A 22,303-nucleotide genomic window follows, 5' to 3' on the forward strand; every position below is an offset into this window, starting at 1 on the left:
TGGTTGATGCATTTTTATACATTTTATACTGGTCGATACATTTGATGCATTTTATACTGGTTGATGCATTTTATACTGGTTGATGCATTTTATACTGGTTGATGCATTTTATACTGGTTGATGCATTTTATACTGGTTGATGCATTTTTATACATTTTTATACTGGTTGATACATTTTTATACTGGTTGATACATTTTTATACTGGTTGATACATTTTAATACATTTTATACTGGTTGATACATTTTATACTGGTTGATGCATTGTATACTGGTTGATACATTTGTATACATTTTATACTGGTTAACACATTTTATACTGGTTGATACGTTTGATACTGGTTGATACGTTTGATACATTTTTTACTGTTTGATACATTTTATACATTTGATACTGGTTGATACTTTTTATACTGGTTATTAGATATGGTACATTTTATACTGGCTGGTACATTTTATACTGGCTGGTACATTTTATACTGTTTGATACGTTTGTTACTGGTTGATAGATTTTGATACTGGTTGATGCATTTTATACATTTTATATTGGTTGATGCATTTTATACTGATTGATACATTTTATACTGGTTGATACATTTTATACATTTGATACTGGTTGATACTTTTGATACTGGCTGATACGTTTTATACTGGTTATTATATATGATACATTTTATACTGGCTGGTACATTTGATACTTTTTATACAAGTTCATTCTCCCAGAGACCAAAGCCACACACATCCCAAGTTTGGATATTGCAGGTTTAGATGTGTTTTGTAAATTTAGAATGCTTTGTGCTGAACTTTTCACAGTTTGGAATTTGATGTTTTTCCCCTCTTGATTTTTTTTTTCCTTGTCCCCCAGAAATGGGTGTTTAGGGAGATTTCTAACTTCGAATATCTGATGCAACTCAATACAATTGCCGGGAGGACCTACAACGATCTGTCGCAGTACCCGGTGGTGAGTGCCGGACAGTCCCATCCTGTTCCTCCTTTGACTTTTTTTTTATTTGTTTAGAACCTGAACATAAATGGAGTGATGTAGGAAACCTACATTTGTGTTTTCAGGGACATTAGGCTGCTGTGCAAATATAAGCCCCGCCCTAAAAATACAATTTTCTTTGTTTTCAAGGGTTTTCTCAGTATTTAGAGACCCATCCAGCTGCGCTGCTTTAGAGGCGTAACTAGAACCTTCAGGGCCCCCCGACCGAGGGTTTTACCGCTGATCCTGGGTCCTTTACTACCATTGTGGGACTCTTTATTATGGCCCCGCAGCGGGCCGCCTTCCTGCCGTCTTGGGGGTCCCCCATGATGGCGGAAATCCAAATCCCAGTCGCAAGTGCTACCTTGGTTGTCAGTATTTTATTTTTGTTTTATTTATTTTTTATTTTAATACCATTTTATTTATTCATTTTTTTTTTATACATTTGTCAGTAGTTTTATTTTTATTTTTGTTTTTTACTTATTTCACCAAAGCCCCCAAGGGGGGTCCTAAAAACTATCAGGGGTCCAAACGGACCCTTGATGTCTCACTTTTGAGACCGAGTAAGGGAGTGAGGACGGATTCATCAGTCCCTTTTTTTCTGCGGCCTCAGCTGCACAGAATGAGTGAACAGGAATAACTCTGTACGGAGCTTCCCATTCATTAACTGAAGCATAGGAATCGGCTTACTATGCCTCAGCTATGAATGAGTAAAAAAAAAAAAAATGTTGATTGATTGGTACCAATCTCTGACTCTATTCATTAAGACAATGAAGGGGGTGCTAAGTTACACAAATGCGAGCCCCTTCCCAGCTCGCCATCCTGACTATATCCCCTGCAGCAGCCTGCGGGAGGGGGAAATTCGTCAGTGCTTGCCAGAGAAGCACACAGGGACCAAGGATAGCAGGACAGAGTTATGGAGGCGACAGGAGCGGCATGTGGAGGAGCCGATACCCTCCCCTTCCCTCTTGCAGCGGCTGAATGACTGCGAGAGAGAAAGGAGGCGAAGCGGACATTCAGCGAATACATGGAGGGGTGGGTTCCTCTACATGCCGCCGCCCTCCTATCCAGGCATACAGGGAGAGGCCGCGCAGGCTCCCTGATTCCTCCATATAGATCTTTATATCACTAGAGGGGTCACCAGCAGGAGGAAGGAGGTCCTGATCCCTCTATATAGATCTTTATATCACTAGAGGGGTCACCAGCAGGAGGTCCTGATTCCTCTATATAGATCTTTATATCACTAGAGGGGTCACCAGCAGGAGGAAGGAGGTCCTGATTCCTCTATATAGATCTTTATATCACTTGAGGGGTCACCAGCAGGAGGTCCTGATTATAGATCACTAGAGGGGTCACCAGCAGGAGGAAGGAGGTCCTGATTCCTCTATATATATCACTAGAGGGTCACCAGCAGGAGGAAGGAGGTCTAGATTCCTTTTATATAGATCTTTATATCACTAGAGGGGTCAACAGCAGGAGGGAAGAGGTCCTGATTCCTCCATATAGATCTTGATATCATTCGAGGGATCACCAGCAGGAGGTCCTGATTCCTCTATAAAGATCTTTATATCACTAGAGGGATCACCAGCAGGAGGGAGGAGGTCCTGATTCCTCTATATAGATCTTTATATCACTAGAGGGATCACCAGCAGGAGGAAGGTTGTCCTGATCCCTCTGTAAAGATCTTTCTATCACTAGAGGGGTCACCAGCAGGAGGAAGGAGGTCCTGATTCCTCTATATAGATCTTTATATCACTAGAGGGGTCACCAGCAGGAGGAAGGAGGTCCTGATTCCTCTATAGAGATCTTTATCACTAGAGGGATCACCAGCAGGAGGAAGGAGGTCCTGATTCCTCTATAAAGATCTTTCTATCACTAGAGGGGTCACCGGCAGGAGGAAGGAAGTCCTGATTCCTCTATATAGATCTTTATCACTAGAGGGATCACCAGCAGGAGGAAGGAGGTCCTGATTCCTCTATAAAGATCTTTCTATCACTAGAGGGGTCACCGGCAGGAGGAAGGAAGTCCTGATTCCTCTATAGAGATCTTTATCACTAGAGGGATCACCAGCAGGAGGAAGGAGGTCCTGATTCCTCTATAAAGATCTTTCTATCACTAGAGGGGTCACCGGCAGGAGGAAGGAAGTCCTGATTCCTCTATATAGATCTTTGTATCGCTAGACTGTTTTTCTCACTTTATATCACTGTTTTTATTCGTTCCTGTTCTTCTTGTAGTTCCCCTGGATTCTGCAGGACTATATGTCGGAAACATTGGACTTGGATAACCCCGAGGTATTCCGTGACCTCTCCAAGCCCATCGGGGTGGTAAACGAGCGGCACGCCCGACAGGTGAAAGAGAAGTGAGTCTTCAAACCAGCAAATGCTGAAAGCGAAATTCCTGACTTTTTATGATAGAATCTGGTGTAGAGAATGGAGGTCCAGAGCAGACCTCCAAAGACCAAGAGCCCTCCAGTATCCTGCTGTGTTAACCCATATAATGCAACCATTCTCCACCATGGTTTGTTTTAGGGTTTCCTTTAGCTGTGACTTTCGAATTGGATGCCTGCATAGTTCTAGGGCCAATGCAATTTGAAAGGGCCAATGCAATTTGAAAGAGCCAAAGTCACAACACCAGTGAGCTTTTTAGAGCGGCGTTGTGTTCACCACTGCAAAGGCCTCGTCGTTTACACTTTACAAATTAAAGCGCCTACCGCTTCAATATGCCTTTTTGATGCTTTTCTGGAGCTTGGCAGATGCCCTGTGTGTTTGTGTTGATTTTAGATTTGTTTTTAAAGGGGTTCAATAGAACTCCAGCTCAGTAGTACCCCCACTCAACAGATCCCCAGCTCATTAGTATCCCAATACAGCAGGTCCCCAGCTTATTAGTTATTATTATTATTAGTAAGCCCAAGCTCTGCTGGATCCCCCACTGATGACGTCTTTCCGGTTCACTTGCTGGTTTCCCAGTGCATCCTGGGATATCCTTATAGTGAGGTATCAATAGTGAGGTGTAATCAATGACGTATTCCACCACCACACATACTGTGCCAGCACCACATAGAATGTGCGCTTACCACAAGGCAAGCAAGATGGGCTTACGGCTAATAACCCCCGCCAGGGCCTTTTATCCAGGCAATTCAGAAGCGGCAACTTCTGGATGGTGGATGAAAAGTATGCAGCGGATAGCTGTATTATCTCGAACAATCAGGTCCAGGGCCGCCATCAGGAATTATGGGGGCCCCTTACACAGCTTCAGGCATGGGCCCCCTGGAGCAGGGAAAAAAAGAAAGAAAGAAAAAAATATATTTATAAAAAAAAAGGGGGGGTAGCCATCCGGGGCCCTGGGGACCTCTGGGCCCTTTAACCACTTAAGGACCAAGCCTGTTTTTCAGATTTGGCGTTTACAAGATTAAAACATTTTTTTTTTTTTTTTGCTAGAAAATTACTTAAAACCCCCAAACATTATAATATATATATATTTTTTTCTAACACCCTAGGGAATAAAATGGCGGTCATTGCAATACTTTTTGTCGCACCGGTCTTACAAGTGCACTTTTTTTGGAAAAAATTTAATTTTTTGTATTAAAAACTAAGACAACAGTAAAGTTCGCCCCAATTTTTTCTATTTTGTGAAAGATAATGTTATGCCGAGTAGAATGATGCCCAACATGTCACGCTTCAAAATTGCGCCCCGCTCGTGGAATGGCGTCAAACTTTTACCCTTAAAAATCTATAGGTTGCATCTTTTGAGCTACAGAGGAGGTCTAGGGCTAGAATTATTGCTCTCGCTCTGACGATTGCGGTGATACATCACTTGTGTGGTTTGAACACCGTTTTCATATGCGGGCGCTGCTCACGTATGCTTTTGCTTCTATATATATGTGTGTGTGTGTGTATATATATGTATGTATATATATATATATATATATATATATAATAAACATTTTATAAAAAAAAAAGGGGTGGGTTGCCATCCGGGGACCTCTGGGCCCTTTAATAATAAAAATATATATATATATATATATATATATATATATATATATATATATATATATATATATATATATATATATATATATATATATATATATAAAATAAAAAAGGGGGGTTGCCATCCGGGGCCCTGGGGACCTTCAGGCCTCTTACAGGTGTACTGCCTGTACCCTCCTGATGGCGGCTCTGATCGGGTCACATAGGAAGTGGTTGATTATTACCAAAAGGGAAAGAAGAACTCATATTGTAAACCTAAGAAAAATTAGTATTTAGTAAGGGTAAAAACACACAGCAGTAAAATAGTTCTAAGCAACAAATACCTGGCTAGCTAGCGAACGCCCGTCCGCTCAAACAAACACACGCGATGACGTCAGCACGTCCACTCCTCCCGACGCGCGTTTTGTCATAAAAATTACGTCGTCTCGGGGCACGGGCGACGCACTGACGCATCACGTTCTATACAAAGCCACAGAAACCAAGCCTCCCGACGCGCGTTTTGTCATAAAAATGACGTCGTCTCTGGGCACGGGGCGACGCACTGACGCATCACGTTCTATACAAAGCCACATAAACCAAGCCTCAATCTGAGTCAGGACCGGGAACATCTAAGATTCTACACGGAGGCCCGACAAAAGCCGAATCCACCATGCTTAGAAACTGGCAGAAAGGTTAAAACCACTATGAGTCAGTCAGTCAAAACTGGACCCGTCATTGGACGATCCAGCGCTGAGTTCTTTTACGTGTCTTTGTTTTTTCGGAAAGAAGAGAGGGATATTATCTGTTTTCTCTCGGCAGGTATGAGAGTTTTGAGGACCCCACCGGTACGGTTGACAAGTTCCATTACGGGACCCACTACTCGAACGCGGCCGGGGTGATGCATTATATGATTCGGATGGAGCCGTTCACCACCCTGCACATCCAGCTGCAGAGCGGACGGTGAGTGGAGGGCGGGGCCTCTAATGAACTGGGAACCAGTGGGAATTTATCAATCTGTCACATGTACTAATCTACCCTTTTTTATAGGTTTGATTGTTCGGACCGCCAGTTCCACTCCATCCGCGCCGCCTGGCAAGCCCGGATGGAGAACCCTGTGGATGTGAAGGAGTTAATCCCAGAGTTCTTCTATTTCCCCGAATTCCTGGAGAACGCCAATGGTAGGAGAACACGGCTATTAAGGGAGACTAGCCATGCAAGATCCAAATGGTTTTAACCAGTGGCGGGGCGTCCATAGAGGGTGCAGGAGCGCCCCCCCCCCTCTCTCCTGCACCGCTCTATCACCAATAGAGGAAGTCCACCGACTTTGTGCGGTGATATCTGAATGATGGGGGCAGCTACAGGCATCATTCAGATATCACCGTCTTCAACCGCCGATTCTCTGCATGACAAGAACGATCAAAGCGGCTGTTCCATTGCTTGATCGTTCTGATAGACAGCGGGAGGGGACATCCCCCCCCCCCCCTCCTGCCGCTATCCGGTGCTTCTCCGGGCTCTCCCTTGCCATCGGGGGCCTGGAGAGCGAATTGGCTGGTGCTGGCTGGGAAACATAGAGATGACTGGTGACCAGATGGTCACCAGTCATCTCTATGACCGTCGGAGGCCCGGGCGCGACGTTGTGACGTCACGCCCGGGTACCCGGAAGTAAACAAAGCCGCAATTGCGGCTGTCGGCATGAGATCGGTAAAAAAATAATTCACGGTCTCATGCTTGTAAGCCTGGAGGAGAGATGTGGGATCTTATTGACCCCACCTCTCTCCATAAAGAGGACCTGTCACTCTGATTCCTATTACAAGGGATGTTTACATTCCTTGTAATAGGAATAAAAGTGATCAAATAAAAAGTAAAAAAACGAAGTAAAATAAAATAAAAAACATTTATTTTTTTTAAAAACGCCCCTCTCCCCGGTAGCTCACGCTCAGAAGGGAACACGCATGCAAGTCCCGCCCACACATGTAAACGCCGTTCAAACCCCACATGTGAGGTATCGTCGCGTGCGTTGGAGCATGTGCAACAATTCTAGCACTAGACCTCCTCTGTAACTCGAAAATTGTAACCTGTAAAAAAATTGAAACCGTCGCCTATGGAGATTTTTAAGTACCGAAGTTTGGCGCCATTCCATGAGTGTGCGCAATTTTAAAGCGTGACATGTTGGGTATCTATTTACTCGGCTTAACATCATCTTTCATATTATACCAAAAAATTGGGCTAACTTTACGGTTTTGTTATTTTTAAATCATGAAACAGTTTTTTTCCCCCCAAAAAAAAGGCGTTTGAAAAATGATTGCGCAAATACCGTGCGAGAAAAAAAGTTGCAATGACCGCCATTTTATTCCCTAGGGTGTCTGCTAAAAAAATATATATGTTTTGGGGGTTCTGATTAATTTTCCAGCAAAAAAATTGTGATCTTTACATGATGGCGAGAAGAGCTAGAATAGGCCCGGTGGTCAAGTGGTTAACAGTGAGGCTTCTGCCTGGAGCCACTTCAGTCAAGTTGGCATGGGAGGTGGGCACGTCGGCCAGTCTTGACTAATCCCCATGCAGCAGAGTTCAAATTGGGAGAGGCAAAGGTCTGCTTTTCCCAAAGCCAATCAGTTGGGGTGCAGTGCTCAAGTTTTAACGGGATGATGCTGATAGGAGAGAGCAGAGTGCGGAACTTGTCAGTCTGCTATTGTCCAATCACAAGTTAGTGGTGGGAAAGAGACCTGTAAGTGAAACTGTAGCACAGAAAAAAAGGCTCCTGTTTAAAACTCAGGACTGTGGTAGGTAGGGTTGTCCCGATACCGATACTAGTATCGGTATCGGGACCGATTCCGAGTTTTTTCGGCGGTACTCAGACGCCGATACCCCGCCCCGATACACAAATAGAATACTTAACCCGCCGCCGCCGCCGCAAACCTCCGCCGCCGTTACGCCGCATCCCCGCTACCGCCGACTGTGTAATACGGGCGGGAACATTACAGCTTTGAATAGCTGTAATGATTGGCGCCGCGCATAGACACTCCCCCTTGCTCTGGTGAACTGTCCAATCCCGAGCGAGGCGGAGTGTCTATACACGCAGCGCGGCTCCAATCATTACAAAGCTATTCAAAGCTGTAATGTTCCTGGCCGTAGTACTGTACACAGTCGGCGGTAGCAGGTAAGCGGGCCATGGCTGCATATGGGGGGGAAACATGGCTGGATGGGGGGGGGGACACATGGCTGGATGGGGGGGGAGACACATGGCTGGATGGGGGGGGAGACACATGGCTGGATGGGGGGGAGACACATGACTGGATGGGGGGGAGACACATGACTGGATGGGGGGGAGACACATGACTGGATGGGGGGAGACAGATGGCTGGATGGGGGGGAGACAGATGGCTGGATGGGGGGGAGACAGATGGCTGGATGGGGGGGAGACACATGGCTGGATGGGGGGGAGACACATGGCTGGATGGGGGGGAGACAGATGGGGGGGAGACACATGGCTGGATAATGGGGGGGGACATGGCTGCATATGGGGGGGACATGGCTGGATATGGGGGGGGGGACATGGCTGGATATGGGGGGGGGACATGGCTGGATATGGGGGGGGACATGGCTGCATTTGTGGGGGGACATGGCTGCATTTGTGGGGAGACATGGCTGCATTTGGGGACACATTAAAAAAAAGTATCGGTATTCGGTATCGGCGACTACTTGAAAAAAAGTATCGGTACTTGTACTCAGTCCTAAAAAAGTGGTATCGGGACAACCCTACACTCCCCTTTGCTGGCAAGGAGAATAAAATGTGGGGGCCTATGGTCCTGTGTATGGGGTTGGTAAAGGTGTATATTCATGTCTATGGAGTTATCTAACCAGATTGTCTCTGTTTTCCAGGTTTTGATCTGGGCCACCTGCAGATGTCCAACGGGAAGGTGGATGACGTGGTTCTACCCCGATGGGCTTCATCCCGGGAAGATTTAGTATACAAGCACCGGAAGGCCTTGGTGGGTTCACTTCCTATTTAGCAATGGCGCTGAACGCTAGACATGTGCACTGCTGAAAAATGTGTTTGTGTCTCATTAAGTTTTTTATTTTATTTTTTCATTTTTCGGAAATTCAAAAATCCAAATTTTCCGAATTCTGAATTTTCTCATTTCCAATTTCCGAATTTTGGATTTTTCTAATCTCCAAATTTCAAAGTTGCGGAGTTGCGGAATTTCAAAGTTGCCGATATTGCGGAATTTCCAATTTAAAAAAAAAATGTATATTTTGAAAATTCGGAAATTCAAAAATCAAAATTTTCTGAATTCCGAATTTTTGCATTTCCAATTTCCGAATTTTGGAATTTTGATCTCTCTGGTTTTCGAATTGGGGAATTTCAAACTGGGGGAATTTCAAAATGCCAAATTTCGAAATTTACGAAATTTTAAGTTTTGAAATTCCCCCAGTTTGAAATTCCCCCAGTTTGAAATTCCCCCAGTTTGAAATTCCCCCAGTTTGAAATTCCCCCAGTTTGAAATTCCCCAATTAGAAAATTGGGAAAATATAAAAAATTTGAAAATCCAAATTTTCAGAATTCCGAATTTTGGCATTTCGAATTTTCGTATTTTGATAATCTCTGGTTTTCGAATTGGGGAATTTCGAATTGCCTAATTTCGAAATTTACGAAATTTAAATATTCTGAAATTCCCCAGTTTGAAATTCCCCAGTTTGAAATTCCCCAGTTTGAAATTCCCCAATTTGAAATTCCCCAATTTGAAAATTGGGAAAATAAAAAAAATTAGAAAATCAAAATTTAAATATTCTGAAATTTGAAGTTTTGAAATTTCGGAAATTTGAAATTTCCCCCCAATTTGAAATTCCCCCAATTTGAAATTTAGATAATGAGATAATTCGGAATTAAGGAATTTGTCAAAATGTGTTCAACAAATTTGGAAGTAAACGAATTGCACGTGTCTACTGAGTGCCGATAACTTTCTGTTAATCTCCTGATTTGTCTCTGCCAGGAATCGGAGTATGTGTCGGCCCATCTCCACGAGTGGATAGACCTGATTTTCGGCTACAAGCAGAGGGGTGAAGCCGCTGTGGAGGCCCTGAATGTATTTTATTATTGCACTTATGAAGGTGAGACGTGCGGCCGTCAAATTTCTTAAGATAACTAAAATGCTGTATGGGCAGGGGCAGGTTCGCTTTTACCGTCTGCCTACTGGGACAGTTTTTAAACTTTTTTTTTCCTAACAAGCCCTACTTGTGATAAGCTTTGGGCAGCGACAGGTACTCTTTATGGAGACATCAGGGATCTGTTAGACCCCCCAATGTCTCCCCTGCCCTCCTAAGCAAATAAGTACAGATCGTGCTTGGTTAGCTGCTACTCTGACTGTAACAGCCAGAAAGTGACCGCTTTGAAACTGGAAAGCGTGAAATCCTCTTTGCTTCCGGGATCGTTCGTCACAAAGGAGATGGAGGAACGGTTGTTCCTCCATCTCCTCTGTGGTCAGCCATTCCAAATGCTCACTGAAGTCCCTGTGATGTATGATGCTTGGTACTCCTCCTATGATCTCCGTGTTATACGTCATTGAGGCAGTGGCGGCTGGTTCTCAATGTTTTTTGGGGGGGCGCAAACAAACTGAAAAAAAAAACATCAAGCGCAGGCCCCTGTGCCCCCATCAAGCGCAGGCCCCTGTGCCCCCATCAAGCGCAGGCCCCTGTGCCCCCATCAAGCGCAGGCCCCTGTGCCCCCATCAAGCGCAGGCCCCTGTGCCCCCATCAAGCGCAGGCCCCTGTGCCCCCATCAAGCGCAGGCCCCTGTGCCCCCATCAAGCGCAGGCCCCTGTGCCCCCATCCAAGCGCAGGCCCCTGGGCCCCATTCAAGCGCAGGCCCCTGTGCCCCCATCAAGCGCAGGCCCCTGTGCCCCCATCAAGCGCAGGCCCCATGTGCCCCCATCAAGCGCAGGCCCCGTGTGCCCCCATCAGATGCCGCCAGTGTGCCTGTCTCGGCGTGAGTCAGTGGCGGTCTCCTGCACGTCCTTCCACGTTGAATTCTTTCATCCTCTCTCAGGCGTCCAATCACAGCGCCCGACATTTCAGCCAATCGGGTGACCGGTAACAGACCCGACAACTTGTATGGCTGAGAGGCGAATTGAGTGTTGGCAAAGCGAATTCCTTGAGAGTTAAACCCCCCCTGTGCCCTGTGTTGCCTGATCTGCCGTGTCCTTTATAAGGGGTTCCCACCATCCCCTGCTGGGTTTTCACTGGTTTTATAATGAGGAATGTAGATGGAGGAATGTGAACAAGCCAAGGTGGGGGACACCCAACACTTCAAGGTGGGTGGGGAACAAAACCGAAATGGAGAGTAGATCCAAATGCTTTGATGGGTGGGTGCCAGTCTGGCAGTGTTTGGGTGTTCCTAGGAAGGTTCCCTCGGTAATGCCCATATGTAATGCTGAACCTCCATGATTAAAAGTGAAATCCAATGGCTGTAAGGGATGGGGCAGGGACAGTCAGGCTGGGGAGGAAAGGGCTAGATATCATATTGTTCAGCAAGGATTCTGACTGTACTGTCTAAGAACACGTAGGCAGCTGTGTAAATCGTACAATAAAGCAGCCAGTATGAATGTGACTATACTCGTTTGCCTGGCTACGCGTTTCTGACCGGCTTCTCCTCTGTTCAGGTGTGGTGGATCTGGACGCCATTGCGGATGAGACGGAGAGGAAAGCGCTGGAAGGAATTATCAGCAATTTTGGTCAGACTCCGTGCCAGCTTCTCAAGGTGCGTCCGAGGACTAAACCAACATTTGTAACACTAAAATTCCTGGCAAAATAAAAAAAACTGAACAAAAAAAAGACTCCACTCGACATAGAGGGGACTTTACATTTGGCAAAGAGAGAGAGCTCTACGTACGTGGGAGTGGGGTCTCTGGGCAGACGTGGCACTGGGAGTGGGGTCTCTGGGCAGACGTGGCACTGGGAGTGGGGTCTCTGGGGCAGACGTGGCACTGGGAGTGGGGTCTCTGGGGCAGACGTGGGAGTGGGGTCTCTGGGGCAGACGTGGCACTGGGAGTGGGGTCTGTGGGGCAGACGTGGCACTGGGAGTGGGGTCTGTGGGGCAGACGTGGCACTGGGAGTGGGGTCTGTGGGGCAGACGTGGCACTGGGAGTGGGGTCTGTGGGGCAGACGTGGCACTGGGAGTGGGGTCTGTGGGGCAGACGTGGCACTGGGAGTGGGGTCTGTGGGGCAGACGTGGCACTGGGAGTGGGGTCTGTGGGGCAGACGTGGCACTGGGAGTGGGGTCTGTGGGGCAGACGTGGCACTGGGAGTGGGGTCTGTGGGGCAGACGTGGCACTGGGAGTGGGGTCTGTGGGGCAGACGTGGCACTGGGAGTGGGGTCTGTGGGGCAGACGTGGCACTGGGAGTGGGGTCTGTGGGGCAGACGTGGCACTGGGAGTGGGGTCTCTGGGTGCAGACGTGGCACTGGGAGTGGGGTCTCTGGGTGCAGACGTGGCACTGGGAGTGGGGTCTGTGGGGCAGACGTGGCACTGGGAGTGGGGTCTGTGGGGCAGACGTGGCACTGGGAGTGGGGTCTGTGGGGCAGACGTGGCACTGGGAGTGGGGTCTGTGGGGCAGACGTGGCACTGGGAGTGGGGTCTGTGGGGCAGACGTGGCACTGGGAGTGGGGTCTGTGGGGCAGACGTGGCATGAAAAACAGAACATGAAAAAAAAGACTCCACTCAACATAGAGGGAACTTTACACTTCTACACCCGTGGCACTGGGGGGGGGGCTTCTGGGCAGACGTGGCACTGGGGGGGGCTTCTGGGCAGACGTGGCACTGGGGGGCTTCTGGGCAGACGTGGCACTGGGGGGGCTTCTGGGCAGACGTGGCACTGGGGAGGGCTTCTGGGCAGACGTGGCACTGGGGGGGGCTTCTGGGGAGATGTGGCACTGGGGGGGGGCTTCTGGTGAGACGCAGCACGCCGGGGTGGTCTCTGGTCAGACGTGGCACGGGGGGTGGTCTCTGGTCAGACGTGGCACGGGGGGTGGTCTCTGGGCCGATGTGGCACAATAGGTGGAAATGGAATGAATTCTCAGTAGTTTTGTGATCTGTATGTTTATTTTCTATTAATTTCTCTTTCATATAAATGGAATTCTGATTGGTTTAGGTTGCTGGATGTCAAGTTTTTTTCCCCTGACGTTTTGATTTTATAAAAAAAATGTTTCCTGCCAGGAGCCGCACCCGGCACGCCTGTCCGCAGCGAGTGCAGCCCGGCGCCTGTCCCGGATGGACACCTATTCTCCCAATCTGTTTGAGAAACGATCAGAGCTGAAAACATTCTTTGTGGAGGTGAGGAAAATCTGCGATTTAAGGATCTGTTTCCTCCGTCTACTGAGCGTTGTCCACGCTCTGCTATTCGACGCGTTTTGTACACCCGCATTGTATTGTGTTAATAATAATCAATGTGTCGGTTGTGCAGGGAATGATGGAAGAGGTCCCCCTTGTCCTGATGGTGGTCCCCAAAAATCAGGCTCATTCCTTCATGACTCAGGGCTCTCCGGACGTTCTGGTGAGTTATCGGACATCGGCAACTTTATTCAGTGAAAGGTTTGGATATGGATTGTTTTAATGCCGCTCCATCTGTGGTCCTCTTACGCCAGAGTGCCACGTAGTTGGTCGTCGTCGTGGTTGGTAATGGTTCTCCTTGTATCTAATAGGTCACAGTTAGTGCCAATGGACTTCTGGGGACTCATGGGTGGTTGCCCTATGACAGGAACTTCTCCAATTACTTCAGCTTCACCAAGGACCCCACTGTCTCCAACGTCAAGTGAGTGTTCTCCTCTCCTCCTGTGAGTGTTCTCCTCTCCTCCTGTGAGTGTTCTCCTCTCCTCCTGTGAGTGTTCTTCCCCTCCTCCTGTGAGTGTTCTCCCCCCTCCTCCTGTGAGTGTTCTCCCCCCTCCTCCTGTGAGTGTTCTCCCCCCTCCTCCTGTGAGTGTTCTCCCCCCTCCTCCTGTGAGTGTTCTCCCCCCTCCTCCTGTGAGTGTTCTCCCCCCTCCTCCTGTGAGTGTTCTCCCCCCTCCTCCTGTGAGTGTTCTCCCCCCTCCTCCTGTGAGTGTTCTCCCCCTCCTCCTGTGAGTGTTCTCCCCCCTCCTCCTGTGAGTGTTCTCCCCCCTCCTCCTGTGAGTGTTCTCCCCCCTCCTCCTGTGAGTGTTCTCCCCCCTCCTCCTGTGAGTGTTCTCCCCCTCCTCCTGTGAGTGTTCTCCCCCTCCTCCTGTGAGTGTTCTCCCCCTCCTCCCTCTCCTCCTGTGAGTGTTCTCCCCCTCCTCCTGTGAGTGTTCTCCCCCTCCCTCCTCTCTGATCGTTCTGCCCTCCCTCCCTCCCTCCCTGCCCTCCCTCCCTCCCTCCCTGCCCTCCCTCCCTGCCCTCCCTCCCTCCCTCCCTCCTCTCTGATCGTTCTGCCCTCCCTCCCTCCTCTGGGCGTTCTTCCCTCCCTCCCTCCTCTCTGAGCGTTCTTCCCTCCCTCCCTTCCTCCTCTCTGAGCGTTCTCCCCTCCTTCCCTCGTCTCTGAGCTTTCTCCCCTCCCTCCTCTCCTTCTCTGAGCGTCTCGATTTGTTTTATCATTGTGAGAATGAATTTACTTTTTTTTAACAAGGTTTTTTAGTACTGTACATAGTGATGCACATTTCTTGGTTGGAGCTCCTCCAGACTCTGCCCAGACCAGGTTCTCAGAAGCACCAACCATTCTGTTGGCTCCTCCTTTGTGTTTTTTCTTTTTTTTCTGCTCTAAATTTGAATTAAAATAACAAAACCTTAGAAATAAAGTAAGTGGCACTATGTTTCCTGTACAATGGTGGTGTCCACTGTTGGTCGGGTATCTTCACCATTGATAAATAAGGTTGTCTCTCTTCCAGGACACAGCGCTTCCTCCTTGGACCCTTTGCCCTGGGGGCCGAACTTTCTTCCAGGACTCTGGTCGTCTCTCATGATGCCAAACTATTGTTCAGTGGAGGACACTGGGACAACAGCCTACGCGTCACGTCCCTGAGCAAAGGGAAAGTCATCGGTCACATAACCCGACACATCGGTAATTGGTGGATCATGAAGACCGTATGGAGAGAAGTGTAGAAATATTTCCCCGTGACTTTATTGGGGGGTCACTTTTTAGTGTCGGCTGAAGAGCAATCAATTTAAGTGTATCCCAAGCCAAATGTTTTGGACAGAGCAGGGAAGGGTTGGCTCTCTGGTCTGGGCATGTTGTCAGAAGGAAAAAAGAGATGGAGAATTCAAAATGTTAGTTGTCACCAGAAGAGGAAGTGAGGGGCAGAGTCGTCTTAATAGCATCATAGGCCCCTGGGAAAAGTAATGCACTGGGGCCCCTGCCAGCCTGTTCCAATTTACTCACTGGGGCCCCTGCCAGCCTGTTCCAATTTACTCACTGGGGCCCCTGCCAGCCTGCCTGCCCCAATTTACTCACTGGGGCCTCTGCCCCAATTTACTCACTGGGGCCTCTGCCCCAATTTACTCACTGGGGCCTCTGCCCCAATTTACTCACTGGGGCCTCTGCCCCAATTTACTCACTGGGGCCTCTGCCCCAATTTACCCACTGGGGCCCCGCCAGCCTGCCCCAATTTACTCACTGGGACCCCTGCCAGCCTTCTCCAATTTACTCACTGGGGCCTCTGCCAGCCTGCCCCAATTTACTCCCTGGGGCCTCTGCCAGCCTGCCCCAATTTACTCACTGGGACCTCTGCCAGCCTGCCCCAATTTACTCACTGGGGCCTCTGCCAGCCTGCCCCAATTTACTCACTGGGGCCTCTGCCAGCCTGCCCCAATTTACTCACTGGGACCCCTGCCAGCCTTCTCCAATTTACTCACTGTGGCCTCTGCCAGCCTGCCCCAATTTACTCACTGTGGCCTCTGCCAGCCTGCCCCAATTTACTCACTGGGGCCTCTGCCAGCCTTCTCCAATTTACTCACTGGGTCCCCTGCCAGCCTGCCCCAATTTACTAACTGGGACCCCTGCCAGCCTGCCCCAATTTACCCACTGGGTCCCCGCCAGCCTTCCCCAATTTACTCACTGGGACCCCTGCCAGCCTTCTCCAATTTACTCACTGGGGCCTCTGCCAGCCTGCCCCAATTTACTCCCTGGGGCCTCTGCCAGCCTGCCCCAATTTACTCACTGGGACCTCTGCCAGCCTGCCCCAATTTACTCACTGGGGCCTCTGCCAGCCTGCCCCAATTTACTCACTGGGGCCTCTGCCAGCCTGCCCCAATTTACTCACTGGGACCCCTGCCAGCCTTCTCCAATTTACTCACTGTGGCCTCTGCCAGCCTGCCCCAATTTACTCACTGTGGCCTCTGCCAGCCTGCCCCAATTTACTCACTGGGGCCTCTGCCAGCCTGCCCCAATTTACTCACTGGGGCCTCTGCCAGCCTGCCCCAATTTACTCAATGGGGCCTCTGCCAGCCTGCCCCAATTTACTCACTGGGACCCCTGCCAGCCTTCTCCAATTTACCCACTGGTGCCCCTGCCCCCAGTTTACCCACTGGTGCCCCTGCCCCCAGTTTACCCACTGGGGCCCCCGCCCCCAATTATACTCACCTAATCCCTAGAAAGGTATAAATAGTAGGCAGAATTAAAGATATTTATTAGAACTTTAAAATCTAGCACAAAACTGTACCAGGGGTAGGTTCAGATGGGCACAGTATGGGTGGGGGCAGGAGTGCACAATACAGCTCGGGACAGCTTATAACAAGCGTGACTGTCCCGGTGGATCCGGGACAGTTGGCAAGTAAGATATAATGCAAGATCATCATGGGGGGGCGCTGGGCAGTGCCCAGGGGTGCCCATGCGTTAAGAAGGCCCTGGTGAGGGGAAATCTTCCAATAGGGACCCCTGTTTTGGTTACAAAAAAGTTTGGAAGGAATTTTTCTCAATACTTGTGTGCCAAGGAAAGGAAGTGAAGAGAAATCTCCTCAGTAGAAGAAAGATGCAATATATTTCATATTGTTTTTTATTGGTTTAGATACTTTGTATTGGTGATTTCCATGTTCATGACTCTGATTTCTTTATCGTTACATCACGGGACACAGAGCGGCATTCATTACTATATGGGTTATATGGAGTACCTTCAGGTGTAGACACTGGCAATCTTCAAACAGGAAATGCCCCTCCCTATATAACCCCCTCCCATAGGAGGAGTACCTCAGTTTTTACGCCAGTGTCTTAGGTGTTAGTCATGGTTTAGCTTGCCTCCGCATCCTTGGGATTAGGTGAGCTACCGGTTCTGTCCAAAAAAGCCTGAGCGCTAAAGTGGTCAGTAACCGGACCCCAAACCCTTGGGGTATAGCCCATAATGCTTTCTTTTTAAGAGAGCTGGACCCTGGGCCCAGAACTTAGAAAACCTTTGGGCGCCTAATGTTTTCTGTTTGCCAGGGTGCTGTATGGGCCCAGGACAGTGGATCCTTCATGGAAGAAGAAGGTTCCCAGGGCCTGAAGGTCTAGACATCCCCACGGAGATGGGGGAAGATTGGGCCTCTTGCTTTGCAAAGTCCTGCGGCATGGAGCAGGTAAGTAAGGGGAAAACTTGCGGAACTTGGCTCTTAGCAAGTTTTTTCTGGGAGGTCACAGGGGACATGCCTAAAAGTTATGCATTGCATCTGGCAAACCAGTCACATATCATGAAGATAGGATGGCTCTATATGTTGTTATTCCCCTTAAAAAAGTGACCTCCCTGGTAGTATTGGAAAAGCTGTGAGTGGGGCCTTTTGTGTACAATGTATGTGTGTGTCAGAGAGCTATGCTTACCTGCAAGCCTCCAGGCGATGCTCTATCCAGTCCTCTTCCTCATGCCTGCAAGGCAGGCAGAACGCTGTCCTCCTCGTGTGTTCCAGGCCTGCGGCTGCAGGAACAGAGAGGCCCTTCCTCCCATACACCCCCCCCGTCGGCGGGCACGCGCGCGGCGCGCGTGCACGTGTTTATAGGCGCATTTGGCGCCGTTTTAGCTGGGGGGGAAGGGCGGGTCAGTGATTTAAGGAAGGGGCGGCCCTTCCTTGGATACCACAGCTCATTCAATACTATGGTTTGAGGGAGGAAGGACTGGAGTGAAGCACGGGGCGCTGAGGACACACAGTGGCCAGAAAGAATACTACAGTCTTCAGAAGATTGTGGTTTAGCCTAGGAATAGGCTGTTTTTTCTTTTCCATCTCATAGTCTTTTCTTTGGCAATACTACTCAGGGGGATAGAATGTTTTTTCTTGCCTAGATTGAAAAAAAAAAAAAAAAAAAAAAGGAAAAGAAGTTTTTTTCTTTTAAAAAAAAAAAAAAAAAAAAAAAAAAAAAGTGTCATCTGGGGAAGAGGAAACATTTTTTATTCCCCAAACAGGTGTTTGGGCATTTAACTATTTATAAGTCCCAGGTACCAATAAGTAGCAGGTGTACCTCGGTATTGTACCATGGCATCAAAGAACAAATCAGAGGGTACAAAAGGTGGGGATTCCCCCACAGGGTCTGAGGTCTCGGATAGAGCTATGCCGCTGCTTTCCCCACTGGGAGCCGTTGGGCCATCGGGATCGGGGGCTGGAGCTGACGCGAGTCAACCCAATCCTAAGATGGTCACGGAGGAGGTGTTACTTACCTCTTTAAATGAGATGCAGAAAAGCATGGGAAAGATGATAGCCGCAGCTATGCGGGGTAGTAAGCGGAATAGATCTCCGTCACCCGTGCGCAGACCCTCGGAAGAGGAGGTCCTTTCCTCTGGGGAATTGGACGACCTCTTGGACAAGGACCAAGTAGGTTCAGGGATCGATGATCCGGATACAGAGGAGTCTGGGGCAGTCTCCCTGAGGGAGAGCTGGTGGATTCAAGACTTGACGGACTTGGTCCATAAGGCATTCAACCTGCCTATACCAGATCTCCAGGTATCGACGGTTTCAGCTTTGGGCTCACTGAGGGCGCCTCAAAGCAATGCTGTGTTTCCGATCCATCCTCTATTGGAGGGAGTCTTGTTCCAAGATTGGAACAAACCAGACAAGGTTTTCTTACCACCTAAGAAATTTTCTGTCTTGTATCCTATGGAAGAAAAGTTTTCCAAGAGATGGGCTTCTCCTGCAGTAGACGCAGCCATCTCATGTGTTAACAAATCGTTAACATGCCCTGTAGAAAACATACAGGTTTTCAAGGATCCAGTTGATAAACGCTTGGAAGCACTACTTAAAAACTCCTTCACTGCTGCAGGGGCAGTAGTACAGCCAGCCGTGGCTGCGATTGGAGTCGCTCAAGCTTTATCGGATCAATTTAAGCAAATGCTTGAACTTATTCCTGCCGAGCAGGCAGAAGAATTTTCGGATGTCCCTAAGGCCATTTGTTTTACGGTAGACGCTATCAAGGATTCTATCCAGCAAGCGTCACGTTTATCGTTATCCCTTATCCATATGAGAAGACTCTTATGGTTAAAAAGCTGGGAGGCTGAGCCCCCATGCAAGAAGCTCCTGGTAGGGTTCCCCTTCCATGGAGGTCGGCTCTTCGGAGAAGACCTAGATAAATACATTCAGACCATTTCAAACGGCAAGAGTACTCTCTTGCCAACTAAGAAGAAGGTTCAGGGGCCTGCGTTTAAACGACAGTCCTCCCCTGGACAGGGGCCCTCTAATGCCAAGCAGTATCGACGGCCCCCTGCAAGAACAAACTTCGGCTTCAACAGCAGATCACAAAGACAGGCTGTTAGAGGCAAGAGGCAGTGGTTTCGCAAACCAGCAAAACCAGCCCCCAAGTCTACCTTATGAAGGGGCGCCCCCACCCACGAAGGTGGGGGGAAGGCTGCGACTCTTTTCGGAGATTTGGGAAGCCAGCATTCCCGACGAGTGGGTACGGTCTTCCGTGGCCACAGGCTACAAGCTAGAGTTCCTAAGGTTTCCTCCTCCTCATTTCCAGGAGTCGAGGACTCCAAACGATCTGGAGAAAGGAGCCGCATTAAGATCGGCTCTAGATCATCTACTTTCCCAGGAAGTAATAGTAGAGGTACCAGTCCTGGAACAGGGACTGGGTTTCTACTCCAACCTATTCATCATCCCAAAGCCCAATGGAGATGTCAGGCCAATTTTGGACCTAAAGATGGTAAATGCATACTTAAAAGTCCGCTCATTTCGGATGGAATCCGTGCGGTCAGCAGCTGCCACACTCCAAAAGGACGACTTCATGGCGTCCATAGACATAAAGGATGCCTACCTTCATGTTCCAATTTATCAGCCACATCAAAGATATCTACGCTTTATGGTGGCTTCGCGTCATTTCCAATTCGTGGCGCTTCCCTTCGGGTTGGCTACGGCCCCCCGCGTGTTCACGAAGGTTCTAGCTCCAATCCTAGCCAAGCTAAGGATTCAAGGGGTCACGATCCTAGCATACCTGGACGACCTCCTAGTCATAGACCACTCGTCTCCCGGCTTGGAGCGAGCAGTGGCCCTCACGGTCCAATACCTCGAGAGGTTCGGCTGGGTCCTAAACCGGGAAAAGTCAGCATTCCAGCCCACAAGGCAATTGGAATATCTCGGCATGAGATTAGACACAGAACAACAAAGAGTGTTCCTACCTCTGAGGAAGGTCGAAGCCATCAAGGTGTTAATCCTACTGGTTCTAAGCAAGAAAGAACCGACTATTCGCCTATGTATGAGACTACTAGGCAAGATGGTGGCTACCTTCGAGGCGGTGCCATACGCCCAGAGCCACACTCGCATCCTGCAGGCAGCCATCCTGTCAGCATGGAGCAGAAGGCCACAGGCCTTGGATATCCCGTTGCCACTCTCATCAAGAATCCGGCAAAGTCTGTGTTGGTGGTTAGACCCTCAGAACCTACTGAAGGGAAGGTCTTTCAGCCCAGTGGCTTGGAAGATAGTGACCACAGACGCCAGCCTGACGGGCTGGGGAGCAATTGTGGAGGGTTCCACTCGCCAAGGTATTTGGGCAAAGCCAGAGAAGCTGTTACCCATCAACATCTTGGAGCTCAGAGCTGTTCGACTAGCCCTCAGGGCTTGGACGTCGAAATTGCAGGGGTTCCCGGTGAGAATTCAATCAGACAATGCCACGGCAGTGGCATACATAAATCACCAAGGGGGAACCAGGAGTCAGGCCGCTCAGAGAGAAGTGAGCTTGATTCTCCTATGGGCAGAGGCTCATGTGCCCTGCATATCGGCAATATACATTCCCGGAGTGGACAACTTTCAGGCGGACTTCTTAAGCCGCCAGACTCTATGGCCGGGGGAATGGTCTCTGCATCCACAGGTCTTTCAAGCACTCTGCCAAAGATGGGGAGTGCCGGACGTGGATATCATGGCATCGAGACTCAACAAGAAGCTAGACAGGTTCATGTCCCGGTCAAGGGATCTGATGGCCTGCGGAACCGATGCTCTGGTTTGCCCTTGGCATCAGTTCAAACTTCTTTATGCGTTTCCCCCGCTCCAGTTACTACCCCGCCTGCTGCGCAGGATCAGGGTGGAGCGCATACCAGTCATCCTGGTAGCTCCAGCATGGCCCAGAAGGGCATGGTACTCACTAATCCTAAGGATGGTAGTGGGAAACCCTTGGACTCTGCCTCTAAGGCCAGACCTGCTATCGCAAGGTCCGATCCTCCACCCTGCCTTACGGCATCTAAATTTGACGGCCTGGAAGCTGAATCCTTGATTCTCAGGGGTAGAGGTCTGTCTCAGAAGGTAATCTCTACCCTAATCAGAGCCAGGAAACCGGTCTCTAGGGTGATTTATCACAGGGTCTGGAAGGCCTATGTAGGCTGGTGTGAGTCCAAGCTATGGCTTCCTCGCAAATTCACCATTGATAGAGTTTTAAGTTTTCTCCAGCTAGGAGTGGATAAAGGATTGGCATTAAGCACAATCAAAGGACAGATTTCTGCTCTGTCAGTGTGGTTTCAGCGGCCGCTGGCCACCCACTCGCTGGTTAAGACCTTCCTTCAAGGGGTCTTACGTATTAAACCTCCAGTTAAATCCCCGCTTTGTCCGTGGGATTTAAATCTTGTCCTGTCAAGTTTACAGAAACAACCGTTTGAGCCGTTGGCTGAAGTTCCTTTGGTTCTACTGACAAGGAAGTTGGTATTTTTGGTTGCCATAGTTTCCGCAAGAAGAGTTTCGGAACTGGCAGCCTTATCCTGTAAGGAACCATATCTTATATTTCATAAGGACAAGGTCGTTCTCCGCCCTCATCCTTCCTTCCTACCGAAGGTCATATCCAGTTTTCATTTGAACCAGGATTTGGTATTACCATCCTTCTTCCCTAAACCTACTTCCAGAAAGGAAGGGTTGCTGCATACCTTGGATATTGTCAGGGCCATGAAGGCCTATCTTAAAGCTACAGAGAAGATCCGAAAAACAGATG

The 22,303-nt window shown here is 49.0% G+C and overlaps 1 protein-coding gene across 3 annotated transcripts in view; it reads left to right on the forward strand.

The window, feature by feature from the left end:
* Nucleotides 1-22,303, forward strand: part of NBEAL2 (neurobeachin like 2) — a 246,062-nt gene that overhangs the window by 206,775 nt on the left and 16,984 nt on the right. For all 3 annotated transcript variants that reach the window (XM_040355232.1, XM_040355233.1, XM_040355234.1), the window contains 11 exons: nucleotides 864-959; nucleotides 3,215-3,339; nucleotides 5,768-5,908; nucleotides 5,996-6,126; nucleotides 8,828-8,937; nucleotides 9,940-10,057; nucleotides 11,605-11,702; nucleotides 13,156-13,272; nucleotides 13,403-13,492; nucleotides 13,641-13,750; nucleotides 14,835-15,007. In XM_040355232.1, coding sequence (XP_040211166.1) covers nucleotides 864-959; nucleotides 3,215-3,339; nucleotides 5,768-5,908; nucleotides 5,996-6,126; nucleotides 8,828-8,937; nucleotides 9,940-10,057; nucleotides 11,605-11,702; nucleotides 13,156-13,272; nucleotides 13,403-13,492; nucleotides 13,641-13,750; nucleotides 14,835-15,007 — 1,309 coding nt within the window. The remainder of the gene's footprint in view (nucleotides 1-863; nucleotides 960-3,214; nucleotides 3,340-5,767; nucleotides 5,909-5,995; nucleotides 6,127-8,827; nucleotides 8,938-9,939; nucleotides 10,058-11,604; nucleotides 11,703-13,155; nucleotides 13,273-13,402; nucleotides 13,493-13,640; nucleotides 13,751-14,834; nucleotides 15,008-22,303) is intronic.

Source organism: Rana temporaria, chromosome 5 (genome assembly GCF_905171775.1).
Source record: "Rana temporaria chromosome 5, aRanTem1.1, whole genome shotgun sequence".
NCBI classification, from domain to species: Eukaryota; Metazoa; Chordata; class Amphibia; order Anura; family Ranidae; genus Rana; species Rana temporaria.